Source organism: Brienomyrus brachyistius, chromosome 3 (assembly GCF_023856365.1).
Source record: "Brienomyrus brachyistius isolate T26 chromosome 3, BBRACH_0.4, whole genome shotgun sequence".
Taxonomy (NCBI): domain Eukaryota; kingdom Metazoa; phylum Chordata; class Actinopteri; order Osteoglossiformes; family Mormyridae; genus Brienomyrus; species Brienomyrus brachyistius.
The window spans coordinates 28,544,316-28,560,064 of NC_064535.1; the positions used below are offsets into that span (position 1 = coordinate 28,544,316).

Here is a 15,749-nt window from a genome sequence, read left to right on the forward strand (position 1 = left end):
TTTAGAAGCATATTATTAAATACAAACTTTGTTGGCAAACCTTGTATTTGAAGGAACTAAACATTGAATGGGAAAATGGCAAGAAAAATATTTTATTAAAAGTACATAAAACAACTGAGATCACTGAGTAAACAATAAAAAAATACACATATAAGCAGAGAGATCAGCTTTAAAAAGAGCGCTCCATCTGAGCGGCAGTTATAAGGCATATAAGGTGAATGTGAAAGGGACACAGTATTAGCATTCGCAAGACTTTGGGGAACGGAGTCATTTGATTACTCACTGTTTCAGCGGTTGAGCATTTACACCATTGTAACCACTTTGCTCTGTTAGGATTTATTACGACATACTAAATGTCTCCTGCTGCTATTACAGTAACTTTTGAGTATATAATAGTCACAGCCAGTCTTATGCATGTAGCGGACCTTATATTTCAAATTTTAGAATAGAATATGTGGGATGTTCTGCTGTCTAGCATGTAAGGCAAATGTGCTTTGTCATCTTACACTGAAGGGAAGTCTTGTTGCTTGTCTGAGCACCCTTAGTCACCCCCCCCCCCCCCCCCCCCCAACCCCCACGCCTTCTCGCAGAATCCAAACCCTCTGTGGCTAGAGTCTTACTGGACGTGGGAGAAGCAGCTCACTTCCTGTTTTTTTTTTTTTTTTTCGTTTCTCCCCCCCTCCCCTCCTGGGGATGGATTTCACGGGACTGCTCCGGGCGTAGCCAGTGGGCCGTGTGGAGCGACTGGGCCCCATGCCAGGCGCCCTGCCCGCCAAACCACCCCTCCGCCAAAGGAAGGCACATGACAGGGGGGTGGGAATGGATTAGGAGTGCCTTCACCTCACGCATTTAAATTCCTTTCTTTCACACTAGAATCCGTGCCGTGAACTGTGATGTGATGGAATCCAGGCAGTAGAGAGGAACAGTAAAATAAGAGAGATGGCATACGAAGTAAAAGAACAAAAAACTAATTTCAAAACATTTGTTTAGAACGCCTGTGATTTCGATGAAGCACATATTTCCTTTTAGATTTATAAAGTATAGAGTAACTTCCACAATAACTTGACTGCTGTAGTGGCAATTAAACGTAAGATCCATTTACGCTCTATATGGGGGTATGTTGTTCCCAGACTGGGCTATTACGTCAGCTTAATTAAACGGCACAACTTAAGCGCGAGTGTCTCCGTTTGGTGGCATTACTTTCTCAGAATGTACAGCCTTCGCTTCCAAGCTGTCTGGACTGATTTGCAAGACTTTCGGATTTATTCCGCTCACGGTTTGGTCAATAATGCAGTTCCTGGCATGGGAAGCTGCAGGGGCACACTCACAGTTACTTGGCCAGCTTGTCGCATTCCTGCAGTAATTTACGCTTGTAACTTTCCGGCACGGGACAACTGGCAGCTTTTCTGGTTTACGGAGTTCAAATATTTCTTTGCGGAATGTGGTCAAGTTACCTTCCGTAACTAATCATTATATTCGCTTGACTATTTAATCTCATTCCTATCTCCAGTAAGACACTATTGACTCTGACAAACATGTTTGTCTTTGTTGTGACTCTTTCCAAACCAAAGTAAATTAAAAGCTAGTTATGTCCATCCATCTTCCATTTGTATCTCTTAAGAGGGGTAAGGGGCCTGAGGTCTTTTCCAGGCAGCAGAGGGCACAAGCTAGGGATATGCCCTGTACTGGATGTCCGTACACTGCAAGCTGGACAGGCACTAAGGGCAAGTAGCATAAATTCATGTCTTTGAACTGCAGCAGGAGATCTTTGTGACATGGGGAGAACATGCAAACTCTCCACATATATAGCACGGCAGCCACCGTGCATGTTACCATAGAGAGAAAATATTTCTTTAGTACACTTAGAATTAGCTTTAGAAAATGATTTACAATAAGAAATCCAGGGATAATAAGGGTTAGCGTTTCTGCAGAAGCAAATTGACAATTTGCCTTGGAAAATATACCGCCTGTGATGAAAATGATGGACCGCGTCCACACGTCTGGAAATGCAAGTGAGAATTACAAGAGTTTTGCAGGTTTATACGTTTGCCTTTTCAATCCCTTTGGCAGAAAAAAAGAAAATGTTTTTAAGGCCAAAAGCTCTATATATGTTATAAAAAGCTGTAAAAAATGTAGAAAATCATCCCATCCCTTGTACCAAAACTTCAGGTTTACATATGCTTGTGTGGGGGTTTCCTACCCTGACGATGCAAGGTGTCTCAACGGGGCGCCCTTTGGAGACTAAGGATGGTTAACCTTCTTCCACTGGCGGGGATATGGGGAGCCCATCTGCAGGCCCGCGAAGAACACCTGGTACCTGTGCATCCACATGATTAAGGCCCCCGCTAGACACACCAACGCCTGTGCCACATTGAGCATGATCTGGAGCAGAAAGTACATCTTGAGGGTGCCGGTGATGGCTGAACAGTCGCTGACGTTGGCGTACAGGAAGGTGCGGGCGATGGGGTCCTCGGGGTCATGGGTGCAGGAACAGTCCTCACCCTTTTCCTGGCAGCTGAAGCCACTGATCAGGGTGTAGTGATGGCTTGAGAAGGCAATTACCAGGATGGAGAGAATCAGGCCCAGCGTGCAAAGCAGGAAGTATAAGACCTTGGGAGGGGTCAGGGGTGGGAGTCACAGGGCACAATCAGAAACAAAGCAAATCAAGAGACCAACACAACAATCTCATTATATAGCACCTTTGTCAGTAAAGGTATCAATGGTGAATTTAAATCAGAAAGCAGTGGAGGAGAAGAAACTAATCTCCATAGTTTGATAAAGGAGAAAGAATTCTGGGTGTCCAAGGTCAGCTGACTTCCCAGCCCCTCTGGACAACCCCCCCCTCCATGATTGCTCACACCTGCCTTCACAGGATGCATTAGTTTTTGGGTGGTTAATGCTGTGTGCTATCCCACAATGCACCATCAACTGAAGACCAATGTGAAAAATTAGGTAAGGCGAACTGATCATGTTGTGAAATCTCTCACATTTTGCGTGCCGCAGATACATGAAAACATACACTTTAGTGTCTGCCAGAAGTCCCTGCTTCTAACGTCTCACACCTCAGCACATCCATAGCCTCTACACATCTCAGTCTTAACGCCAGAGTAGTATCACATAGTCCAGATGACTGAATATGGTTCTGTAGACATGTTTAGGTATGTGACTCATAATCGAGTCTTTTCTTTAATGATGGATACATGTTTCCCTCCTCACCTTAACAATAAACTGCTTGGATGTCCTCTCATCCGGCAGGTATGTGATGCAACACAGCAAAAACCCTAATATGGACACCAGGAAGACCTGCCAAAAAAATAAGCTCAATTAAGTACATTTTCTAGCATTGTCTCTAACCCTACACTTCGTACAGGGAAATATTTCAATCATATGTCCTTTAAGGGAGTCCAACAAAAAGCTCTAAGACAAAAAAATAAAATTATTGCCCTTAGCAGATTAACAAGGAAGCTAAAAACCTCCGCATTTTAATCCTCACAATTTAGACCAAACAATTTAATCTAGACTGTGCAACCGATCTCCTAACATTTTTTATTTTTTTTTAAATATTATTGTTGGCGACCTTCCCTCCCCCGTTTAATGACTTTTACGCTGTAGAAAATGGCATGGGGGTTTCTGACCCTGATAATGTGCCTTGTTGTTGGTCTTGGGTGCCTAAGAAACGTCTGGCAGAATTTCAGCGCGGCGGCCTGGTGACCAACACGCAGCATCTAATTTGATTGGTTTTCCCTGCCTGTTTACCGAATGAATGGGCCCCAGCGACCTCGCTGGAACTTGCACTGTGTGACGCTCTCACAAGACGAGATTTTCATAGTTTTCTTACAGGTACCATGAAACACAGCTGCTACCTGTGGCGGATTGTGCAGGTTTTGCTCATTGGAGGGTCTCTTTAGGGCCGTCCTATAATGAATCCCCTCAACACTAATGGTGGCCTGCAAGGCCCATCTGATGGGTCTGTTCAAAGCTGGCGGCAGGTCGTTAGCTGTTAGTTTGATATTTTATAATCAAGGAAGGTTTGTGCTGTTAGCTTAGCACCGAAACGCTTTGCGAATGGCTTAAATCCCTGTCTCTCGTCACTAAAACAGAGGGCTGGGATGTGCCTGAGCTATTTATCCCCGTAATATATAATTGGCTGCCAGCTCATGGGGAGAATGACTGGTATCCTCCCAGCTGGTGATCGGTTTGTCGGGCTGGAGATCGATCCTGCTGCGCAGACGGAGCCAGCTTCCCCAAATCAGAGGATTAGCAGAGAAGCTTTTTCAGTATCTCCTCTGACGTATCCCGGTATTTACACACTGTCTGCTCTCTCTCCTGTTTCCCTCCACAGACCCATCACATGACCTCAGAGCAACTCTAGAAGCAGTTTTAGTCACGTAGTTGTCTTGCTTGGGTAAACTTGGTACCGATGTCTCACGTGGTTACACTTCTCACCCTTTCAAACTGACGACTAAACCACAAAGTCTGCAGTTGCTATAGACGGGAGCGTGCATGCATGTTGGAGAGGGTGTCGGCCTCGTTTTATTTTTTGCCTTTATTTAAGGATTAAAAGACTTCATTTAATCTTGTGGGTGATTATGCTTGTCTTTATCTTTCAACCTGCATCAGTTAGAACAAGCTACTTGCAGAAACATTTACACATCACTGCAGAAGTGTAAAAATGTCTTCTCCGTAAGATGACAGTGGGGGCTGATCTAATCTTTGGGCCTTTGTTTGTCCGATTTATCAGGATGGTTTATCTACCAAGATCACGATGGGGAGACCAGTGCACATGGTTGAGGTGGCAAGGCCTCCATGCCCCCATAAACCCTTCCCCCCAGGCCCCAGACTGGCAGGCTACAGTGCTTCTCCTGCAACATTGTCTGCTCAGCACCTCAATCTATTTTCGAAATGTCGGGGCTGCGGCTGTCACCTATGGTTTGGGTTTTTTTCTCTTGATAAAGTTTCCTAAAAGCCGCGGGTCATTTTCCAGAAGGCAGTCACGCACAACTTTGAACAGAACAAGCATCCTAAACACGTAGACATCCACTAGGTAAACTTTGACCACCACATACGGTCTAGATATTGTCTGAACATACAACTACTGCACATTTATAATGTTTAGTCCCAAACATTAAAAACCTGAACAGTAAACTTAGGATTTGGCAAAGTAAATAGTGGATGAATGTCTAAGTTTATCAGAAGGGTATGTTGTTCTTGGGTTGGTGAATACAGAGCTGAGATATTAAAAGGAACCAATAACACAAAACCTTTTTTTTCCCACTATATTTTTGCATCTGATTTCTCTGCTAGAGACCTATTTCATAACTTAAGTGATTTATGATATTTTATTTATGCATATGTGGTCATGCCAGTAGTAATTCAGTAATCAACCTACAATCACAGTTTATTTTTGTAGTACAGGAAGGGGGATGCAGTCACATACAGTTTAGGGTGCTCCATCGTACTGCTTAAAAACACCCATTTTAAGTTTTTAGGGTTTCTAATATCCATTTGTAATGTTTATACTTGCACCGTGTCTCTTTCCACCACAAAGTTCAGTGAAACCAAAATAAACGATGGCTCAGGGCAAATAATCTGTGTGTTTCGACGCAGTCAAACGTCAAACGCTATTTTTGGACCTCATAGGCAACAACAACTTCTAGGTTTACGACTCAGAAAAATCCGTAAGCATGATGGCCTGTGCTCAGTCTGATCACCTCTGACTTATTTAGTGTAATATACTCATAAAAAACAGCATTATGTGCTGATATGTATTCTGAATTATAGAGGTGTATATTAACTCTTACACTCTTAGTTTTGTATTTGAAGTTTTCTGTACTGTACAAGCATATAAACGTTTCACAATTAAGCATAAAATGAATGCTGGATTTTACTCATCACATAGGCTGATGGTGGGACTCTTAATTTGACGCGCTGTGCCGGTGAAGTCCGCCCAAACCTTAACCTTTACACTCAACAAGGAAATTCTACCCATAAATACTGCCAGTGCATAAAATATCTGTAGCTTTAACGGATACGCATGGCTCTGTATTCTTGCACATGTTATGCGGTCCATGGAAAAGTGTTTTTTTTTTGTCGTGTGCGCTGGTCCATCTAACCTTGTGGGTGTGTAGCGGTGTACGGACGGCGGGGGGTGCTTACGATGATCCCGGCCCAGTAGGGCGTCTCCCTGGCCATCAGAGAGGGGCTGATGGACATCATGACGAAAGCCACCGTCATAATGGTGACACTGAAAACCAGCTGCAGGGTGGCGATGATCAGGGGGAAACGACAGCCCAAGCATGTGCGGCCTTCCTCCGCGCCGTCGCTCACGTCGCTGGCGGACCCCTCCGTTCCCATCCTGGTGCCGCAGGCTCTACCCCGGCTTCCCTCTTCCCTCCGTTTCTCGCTGTCCCTCTTGATGGCCCGGCCCCCCGGAGGATCTCTGCAGCTGGAGTCAGGCTCCGCTGCTATTTGGGATCAGACGGTCTGAACTAATATGGAAAACATTTGGAGCAGATTCCTTGTGCTGCTTCTGCGCCACATATAGAGAGGGCAGGGAGGGTGGGGGGGATACAAAGGGGGACTCTGACACACAACCGTAGTGTGATAAGAAGCAGTTTCTACAAAGGAATCGAAATTATACGGCACCCATAGGGGGGAAGTGTGGTGGCTATTGGAGGGAACCTATTGGAATGAGACTGGCACATGGACAACAAGCTGCCAATCAAACCTGCGAGCAGCTGCAGGCTGCAAAGTCACTACACACAACAAGGCTTGTTTTAACTCCGGAGAAAGTCACATGATTCTAATGAAATATAAATGTGACCCATTGTCATGTGAGCATTAATATGCAACTCTTTGGGGTTATAAATACACCACAAATGCTCCACCAGGGTAGCGAAGTTTTGAGGATAGAGATTTTATCAAAACATATGATCCATGTAAGACATTACTAACATCCATGTAACTGTGCAAATATTCAACACAAACACATCCATGTTCAAAAAAACGTATGTTTTATGTTTTTTTTTTATATAACCCCATACTTTCTACAGTCTTGTGTGGAATTCAATGAAAAATTTTGATGAGCAGCTAAGAGCAATAGATTTTGGGGGCCCTCACAGTTGTGGGGGCCCTGAGTTTGCCATGGCATACCTGCCAACAACTAATAAAATATATATTTTTGGGTGCTGGGTGGGGACAGATGGGGGGGTTAACTTGGTACTTGGGGAATTAAACTGTTAATTTTATCTGTGTATTTATTTGTTGGTCTATTGAGAGAAGAAGGAGAAAAATCTCGGTTCAATTGAAAAGGTAAAAGCTGATGCAGAGACTCATTTTACTACATCATACTGCCGACCCCCATCGGATTCATCCGCAGCGTCCCAAGCTCCGTCAGATGCATTCAACCTTCAAAGATAAAATTAAACACCTTCTAAACTTAAAAGTCATTTAAGGCATTTCTTTTGGTCAAGCTACACTACTGCTCTCACTCGACAGGCACAAGTGTGAAAGTGCATTCAGGAAGAATAAAAAAATACTAAACTAGTAAAGAGTACCAAATCTGTTTTTGTCTGTTATTACGTAACATAATTTGGAATATAGCTCTGGAAAAAATTAATATATATATTTTTTTATAATTGTTAAATCCGTTGTTAAATCCTGGCTTAATCCTGGTTCTTTTGGGAGAAGGCTACACTGAGAGGCAGGCTGCTTCCAGGCTCAAAGCTTCTAGACCGTAGTACACAAGAACGAGGTGAAGCAGGAGACACTGGGAATGGCCAAAAACCAGCCAGGCAGAGGGCAGAAGCGACTTTCTAATGTCAAAGATGACAGTCAACTTTTCCAGCAGTGCCTCATAAATCAGAGCATGACCTCAAGTGACCTTCAAAAAGAATGGGAAACATTACGTGGTGGGGAGTGCACGGCTATGACTGTTACCACGGCTAGGACTGTTAGCACGGCTAAGACTGTTAGCATGGCTAGGACTGTTAGCACGGCTAAGACTGTTAGCATGGCTAGGACTGTTAGCACGGCTAAGACTGTTAGCATGGCTAGGACTGTTAGCACGGCTATGACTGTTAGCATGGCTAGGACTGTTAGCACGGCTAAGACTGTTAGCATGGCTAGGACTGTTAGCACGGCTAAGACTGTTAGCATGGCTAGGACTGTTAGCACGGCTAAGACTGTTGGCACGGCTAGGACTCCTAGAAGCTATTAAAGACCCATTAAATGAGGAAGAAGCTCTTCATCAATGAGGAGCATGGAAGAGCCAGGCTGGAGTTTGAAAAAAAAAACACACATTCCATAAACTGAGAAATGAGTGAAACTAAAAAATATTGCTGAGTTGCATACAGGAAAACTGCTATACTTTCTGATTCACCGTATGTAACTGCATCATTGGAATGGACATAAACTATTCTCCAATCTACAATTACAAATTTAACACAGAAAGGCACACAGCTGCACAAAAACACTAGGCCAACTCTTAGTTACTCATACAACGACCTGTAACCTACTTTAAATACAATTTAATTGTTTCACGTTGTGACAGATGATCAAAGACGCTTCATTCAAACATCGACCTTAACATGCTTAAGGATTGAGTTTGGCCTTTAAACCCAGGGATGACACAAAAAGAATGTCTGCGGACTGGATTAATGGATTCTTGCAATTTAATGAGCATGTAAATAACAAATTTGCATCCCTGCAGAGCTGTAGTATTATATATTTATATACAGAGATATAAGAATTACATCAAATCACACTGGAACCCATAGGTTTTAAAGTGGATTATCGCTCACTAAGTGGTAGACTTTCTGTATGAGTTGATGCGTAAAAGCTGCACGGTCGCATCTGGATTTAGTTTATTTGAATCACCATGATTATCTCTTGGTTTATTGTGCAGTTGTGTGAAGTTTCATTGTTTTATTCAGTTTTCATTGTGTTAAGGACCAGCAGCCTAGCACTGGACACGTGTTAAACCACACAGTGAGTGGTCTGAATGCGCTTTTTAAAATGTCTCTGAATGAACCCTACTTGGTTTCGGTAAAGTATGCATATTTAATAAATAACGGGTTTCTGAATACATAATACGGGGACCCAGGGATCTGGTAAGATTTCCGCCATTTCGACTTTTTTTTTTCTTCATGTCCAATCATTTTTAAGCAGTAAATAGCCTCATCATTATAATAGGCAGAGCACTGAAAAACTTTACATTATGTAGCCTAATTCCCATTTGAAAATGCAATATGGTTTTTCATTGATTGCCGGAGTGGGAAAAAACAACACTGAACAAAGTGTTTACGTGCATGTTTTTATTTTTATTTTTATTAAAGTTCCGTCCAAGTTACCTTTAAAGTACTGATCACGGGATCAACATGTTCTAGGCCGCAGAAAAGTGACTAATACAGGTAAAATGTACAAGCAGATTATATCCAGGGGCTGGTCAGCACGGGGCACCGGCAAATGCTATGTGGATCTGCCCCGTTATTTGGTCCACCAGAAGTGAGTCCACGCCAACCCCTCCTAGGGCGTTACGGTCACACCTACTGTTTACCAAAGAAAAAAAATCAAAAAGATAATTATTAGCGGCCGAAATGCTTATCAGATGGCTCCATATAAACAGACCACTCATTAAATTCAGCGTTATCATTATAATCAGCATGTTATACCCTTGAGCTAGACTAATTCAGATGCTAAAAAAAGCCACAAAATCGAAAATGTTTTGATTATCAGTTCATTACACCGGCGCAAGTTATATTAACCAAAGTACTCAGTTTCACTTGACCTTCTTCATCATTTGACAGCGATTTAGTTAAATTCTTATAAGAAATTGCTGCCATTCTACTTAAATCTCCTCGCCAACTTGATTTCCCTCTCCCTTTCATACTCCCTTTCAGTTTTTCATACTGTTGTTATGCAAACCAGACAAAACTATCATAAAAAATTAAAATGAAACTCTCTCAGCATTTATAAACGCAGCATTACGCATCACAGCCGCCCTGGAAGCGCTTATTGCCGCTGTGGTTACGGTCAGTCCGCAAGGACAGGCGGAGCGGCCGGGTAAGGGTTAAGGAGGAGTTACTCTCTCCGCCACGGAGAAAGGAAAAGCCGCATATCAAAAAGGAATCGCCTGCGCTGGGGATAAGCACATTTGCGTCCATGTGGCCATTGCAGGGGATGAGTGCGATCGCCGAAACTTTTTCCCTCTTAAAATCAGGTTCACGATCACTTCAGCGACAATTAACGGGAATTTACGATGACGCCGAAACTCACATGCTGGAGGAATATTCTGGGGGAAAATGCACACGTCCGGTGAATGTAATTAGTCTCTAATTGCATATTCTCGAGTTGGTGCAATCTACACGTGAGTTGGGAGCAGCTCTTTGGCGTCGGCGCGTGCGCTCTGGTTACACATAAACTGGTTGCAAAGTGGTAGGTAGAGGAAACTGGTTATCATTTGAAAGTGCATCGCTGCTCGATGAACATCTTCTGCTCGGGTCCTCTCCTCTATCCGTCGCTGCTCTCGGAATTAAGGCGTACCCGGCAGAAAGTTATGGATGAGAGAATAGCACGTCTCCAAGACAGCCAGTTGCTGGAGCATGCGGATTTCCTCGGGTAAGCCTGATCGTTTCTTATTAAACGGCACCGAGTCGTTTTTCAAACGTGCAATGATCTCACGAGTGGACTTCTCTGCAAAACAAAAACAGGGTAGATTACTCGTCCATCTACATGTGCAAGTCGAAAAGAGGAATGAAAAGAGAAGAAAACAAGGCAAGGCATTTTTATGATTTTTCTCCCCCGCTCTACACTTGTGAATGACTGGTCATGGTAGTGCTTACACGCTTCTTTTTATAATTTGATTCTGGAAGGCGTTCTGCGCTCGGTGTATTAGATCCCCCTAGCCGGTGTTATTTTGCGTTTTCTATGTATCCGCAGGAAGCCTACAAGTTGCCACACAGGCTGATAGAGAAAAAACGGCGAGACAGGATTAACGAATGTATCGGACAGCTTAAAGATCTGCTGCCGGAACATTTGAAATTGACGGCAAGTTCCTTTCCTGATGGTTGCGTGTATTTCGGCCCCATGAAACGATTTAAATCATGAAGTTACAACCTAATTTTTTTTAAGTAATATTGACATTTGAAACGTTTAGTATTTGTTTTTAGTGATTTTGTTTCTTTCATTTTAGACTCTTGGGCATTTGGAAAAGGCTGTTGTTCTGGAGTTAACTTTAAAACACTTAAATGCGTTGACGACTGTCACTGAGCAGCAGCATCAGAAGATCATTGCATTGCAGAGCGGTGAGTGGTGTAAAAGCACTTTTTAGAGTTAGCGATTTCATTTTAGCTAATGTGATCGATATTTCTAGGCTACAGGCTGTATGAATGATCGAATATTTGTCTATTGTGTTGCTGGAAGGTTGTTCAAAACTGGACTGTGTAATGCTGTTTTCTTTTGTTTTAATGCATTCATCACAGGAGACAGATCGATGAAGTCCTCCGTGCAGAGTGATTTGGATGCCTTCCACTCGGGTTTTCAGATGTGTGCCCGGGAAGTCCTGCAGTACTTAAGCCGCATCGAGAGCTGGACTGCGAGGGAGCAGCGAAGCGCGCAGCTCATCAGCCATTTGCACAAAGTTTCCGCGCAGTTTCTACCCGGCTCTCCGCTCGTATCGCACCAGCTGGCCAGCAGCAAAGGCGCCGACATAACAAGGGAGCACGGCTGTCAAAAGCTGGAGGCCCAGGCGAACTGCGTCCCAGTCATTCAGCGAGCGCATAATGGAGAATTAAATGAAAACGACACGGACACGGACAGCGGATACGGCGGAGAGGCGGAGAAATACGACGGGAAAAGCGACCAAGAGTGCGCTGCTGGAAAGGCGCAGGCACCGAAAGCAGTAAGAATTAAACGGGAATTTGGGGAAGGTCCACCCGCTAAGAAAATGAAAATGGATCCGACGGGCACCGCAATGGCTAAACCAGACCCGACCAACAGATCAGACGTGGCTCTTTTAAACTCCTTAATGGGACTTGGTGGCGCACCGTTCGGACAGCAGGCACCTTTCTGCATGCCCTTCTACTTTATTAACCCATCTGCGGCCGCGTCTTACATGCCCGTCTTCGATAAATCTAATTTAGATAAATATTTCTTCCCAGCCGCGGCGGCCATGGCTAACCCCTTCCCGCTGCTCTACTCCGGACTGCCGGCGCACGCCGCGGCGGCCGCCGCCAGTGTTTTCCCCGGCTTATCGTCGGCTCTGCTGCCGGATAAAAGCTGCAGATCTGCCGTACTCCCCCAGGACACCGAGACCCCATCTGCGGTTGACGCGTTAAAGCGAGCAGTGATGTGTTCGCCCGTAGAAAACGAACAAAGTTTGGATAATGAATCACTGGACGAGTCCTTGAGGACGGAGAATGACGGAACTTAACTTCTCCTTCGAATTATATTTTCCATGTCAAAAATGCAGCGGTTATTACAAAATGTCTTGTCATCGCTGCATTTTTCTTTAAACGTTTTTCCTTGGCTGAGATTTCCTTTGAACTTTTTACTTTTAGAATTTCAGGTCAACTACTTCGTAGTAAGGCATTTATTTTTGAATTCATTCCGAATTCAGTAGGTTTATATTACAGATGTTTTGTAGAGGCAGTTTTCTGTTCGCCTATTGCATCGGCTAGGTTTAGCGTTCCCTGTAGTCTGTGATTTGTTTTAATGAATGCAATTACGGGATAATTCATTTTAATTAAGAAGGAGCGCTTGCCCACGTGCCTCGCACCTCGGCACAATGAATGAGGTCACGTGGACGGTATCTGACAACCCATAAAACGTACGCTGGCACCTTAGAGGATTTCTGATGTTGAATGTAATTTTTTTTTTTTTTTGGAATATGGAAATATATATTTGAAAAGCTATTTGTTAGAAAGTGCACTTGTTAACACATTCCAGTTTACCACAGAACCCGCCCCCTTTGTATAGTTGGTCATTGTACTTTAATCTGAATATATTTTTTCCCCAAATGAATACAACCAGGATTAACTAGCTAGACATTACAGATGTATGTGCCTGTGTGGATGTCTAAGGACATTATACTCGCAACACTATTGCCTCATTAATGTAGCCGCACTCTCAATCATCCGGTGTCCAGGTTGTCTCTCAAATTGTGGATTTATAATACATCGGTGGCAGAGCTCAGCGGTACTGTACCCGAAACTGGGAGGTATGGAAAGACGATAGCTGTCTCAGTATAAAACGCCATGGATCACCTAGTATTGACAACTTTATCCTAAAGTAACTGCTTGTTCTTTGTTCATTGTAGCTCGTTCTATCAAATTAATGACCGCAGTATTGTTACGAATCGCATATGGATTATACAGAAAATATTTCGTGGATGAGATTATAGTCCTCACACTTAAATTAGTCATAACCTAACCCAGTCACGCATTTTATTCTCGTTAAAAATCTGTCATGAGTATCAACACACCCAGACGCACGCGTGCACGCCTGATGCCATGTTAAATGACGGGAGGGACTTTGCGTTATTGCAGCCTTCCTCGTAGTTTAATTACCCCCCTCCCGTTGAAATATACTGACTTTTTGGCCGTCTGCACAGTTCCCCTCAGTGAGGTTTTTCACAAAAGCCGCCGTTAACAAGCTATAGCACTGTGAGTGAATTTAGCAGGATGTTAAGGCAGGGGTGATCTATGAAATATAGTATATTATATAATTGTTTATTTTTATATGTAGTTCCGCTATTAGCTGTTGCTTCAAAAAGCTGCAATTGATTGTCCAGTTGCTTGAAACAGTGGCTTGTTTGTGTAAATAGTTGTGAATATGCAATGAAAATATGCGTTAAATATTGATGTAGATTAAATTTAATGATTTTTAAAGATTTAACTAATCAATTAGTGCACCTTTTTGTCAGTGCTGTAGATATATGCTGCTCTAAATTATTTTAACAAGTGGTATAAAATAAATCTGAAAATGGAAATCGTTTAAGAGTCTCGTTATTTAGCAGTTTGGTATGTATTTGTTTAAAAATCAGTATTAAGTTTGAATTGTGGCAGGTAATTTTCATACGCTGGCAATAACAGAAATCACAAAGATAGAAGTTGTATGTTAAAGATATCTATGTGTTGTATATACCAATTTGACGTATAGCCTATGTAGTGTCTTTATATAATATACCCATAGTATTATAAGAAGTAACTGATCACTTATTTTATTGGTTTATTTACGAATGAACCAACTGTAGGTACATAAATCATGGAACCATAAACGTTCGACAGCGCCATCTACAGGCTGTCGATGTATTGCCACTGCAACACAAATCACCGCTTCTCACGCTGTCGAGAGCAGTGAACGCTTTTGGTAATTCCTTTCTCACAATGTCACGAGTCATTAACGGAAAAAAGGAATATATTTATCTCTATTTGCTCTTGTATCTCGAGAATATTTGTACTTGTATGCAGTGTTTGGCATTATACCGTTCTTTAATTGATGAAAATATATGATAAAACCCCGACCCTCACGCCTTTTGCCTTTCTATATCTTAATTTTCAGAGCTCATCACATTAGAAAGATATCAAATAACAGGGACGCAACAAATATCCCGTAAAACGACTGTAAGGAAAGTTGGGTGTGATTTTAAAAAATGGACGATGTGTTTTGCAGTGATTACTAGGGTATACAGGTGTATGATTTTAAAGTCCAGAGCCACTGACGTGTATCATTCGGTACGACAGCAGTGTTATATATAAAAGCCATTGTAGCCTGTGGATTTGAACCGCAGGATGTGGAAAACATGATCAAGTGCTCAGAGTATGCAGTTTAATAAGCGGTCTCCATACTGTGCAGGTACAGCACAGGAGTGATTTACCGAAACACCCCGATGTGCATTCGTAAGGGTGCTGCAAATAAATCACTTGTGTTTTATTTCCATCAGGAGGAACACGTGGATGGCAATGTGCCATTGTTTGTTCAGTAGATTTCTGTTTATTTAAATTAAATTAAAATAAAATGACTTGCTTCTTTCGGGGTCTGTTTTGTTTGGTATACTCATAGGGAAATTTTAAATGTACGGGTATAAGGACATTGACCGCACAATTTACTGAAAATGTCAAGCTTCAAATTGAACTTAGGACGGCTACATTAAGGTCTATACGAACAATAGTTGATCTGTATTTATAACTAGCAAAAGTACTGTATAATGTTACTCTTTGTAGTTAAAGCTTCCCAAAAAACTAACGATAAGATGTGATCAATCGTGTTTTCAGCTGGAATTCCATTTAGGGATGGGAATGGAGTCAAATTCTCTACCTACCTGCTGATTTTATGTGGAAAGGGGGCGGCATGAACAGCCTGAAGCAATTAAATTCGAACAAATAAACTGCAGACATTTCTCTGATGTTTAAATGGCTGTCTCTCCCTCTGTTTTATCTTTACGTTCATCCATCCATCTTCCACCCGCGTATTCCAGACAGAATCACGAGCATGTGTTTTAGCCATGTTTATCGCCCAAATTTACGAGGTTTAATCCTATCAAGCGATCACGGAAGTACGTGTTTCGTCCAGTCTTTCTAGGAAAGTCCAGATAGCAAAAAAAAAAAACTCCACAAATAAGCTTAATCATGGTTATATTTTTTTTATCGTGCTTCCACCTCGTGGCCAAACCTGAGGATTGCAATTGACGATTTTTGATCGCTTGTACTTAAACCGTTACTACTGATAATTCGCCTCATTTAGTAGGTCGG

At 42.6% G+C, this 15,749-nt stretch overlaps 2 protein-coding genes across 2 annotated transcripts; one reads left to right on the plus strand and one right to left on the minus strand.

The window, feature by feature from the left end:
* Positions 1 to 76: 76 nt before the first annotated feature.
* sspn (sarcospan (Kras oncogene-associated gene)) lies at positions 77 to 6,552 on the minus strand. The gene is made up of 3 exons (XM_049008978.1): positions 6,157 to 6,552; positions 3,217 to 3,303; positions 77 to 2,610 (listed from the first exon to the last, which is right to left on the minus strand). The coding sequence occupies exons 1-3, from the start codon at positions 6,352 to 6,354 to the stop codon at positions 2,242 to 2,244; spliced, it is 654 nt and encodes a 217-aa protein (XP_048864935.1). The 5' UTR covers positions 6,355 to 6,552; the 3' UTR covers positions 77 to 2,241.
* Positions 6,553 to 10,110: 3,558 nt separating this feature from the next.
* bhlhe41 (basic helix-loop-helix family, member e41) lies at positions 10,111 to 13,987 on the plus strand. The gene is made up of 5 exons (XM_049009102.1): positions 10,111 to 10,617; positions 10,710 to 10,773; positions 10,939 to 11,046; positions 11,192 to 11,303; positions 11,481 to 13,987. Exons 1-5 carry the CDS (start codon positions 10,481 to 10,483, stop codon positions 12,428 to 12,430), a joined length of 1,371 nt encoding a protein of 456 aa, XP_048865059.1. The 5' UTR covers positions 10,111 to 10,480; the 3' UTR covers positions 12,431 to 13,987.
* The last annotated feature ends 1,762 nt before the right edge of the window (positions 13,988 to 15,749 follow it).

Coding starts and splice junctions, on each gene's coding strand:
- sspn (XM_049008978.1), bottom strand. CDS start 6,354: ATGGGAACGGAGGGGTCCGCCAGCGACGTGAGCGACGGCGCGGAGGAA. Junction 3,304..6,156: donor CCTACTGGGCCGGGATCATC/GTAAGCACCCCC, acceptor TTTTTTTGGCAG/GTCTTCCTGGTGTCCATATT. Junction 2,611..3,216: donor CCAAGCAGTTTATTGTTAAG/GTGAGGAGGGAA, acceptor ACCCCTCCCAAG/GTCTTATACTTCCTGCTTTG.
- bhlhe41 (XM_049009102.1), top strand. CDS start 10,481: ATGAACATCTTCTGCTCGGGTCCTCTCCTCTATCCGTCGCTGCTCTCG. Junction 10,774..10,938: donor TGAAAAGAGAAGAAAACAAG/GCAAGGCATTTT, acceptor ATGTATCCGCAG/GAAGCCTACAAGTTGCCACA. Junction 11,304..11,480: donor GATCATTGCATTGCAGAGCG/GTGAGTGGTGTA, acceptor CATTCATCACAG/GAGACAGATCGATGAAGTCC.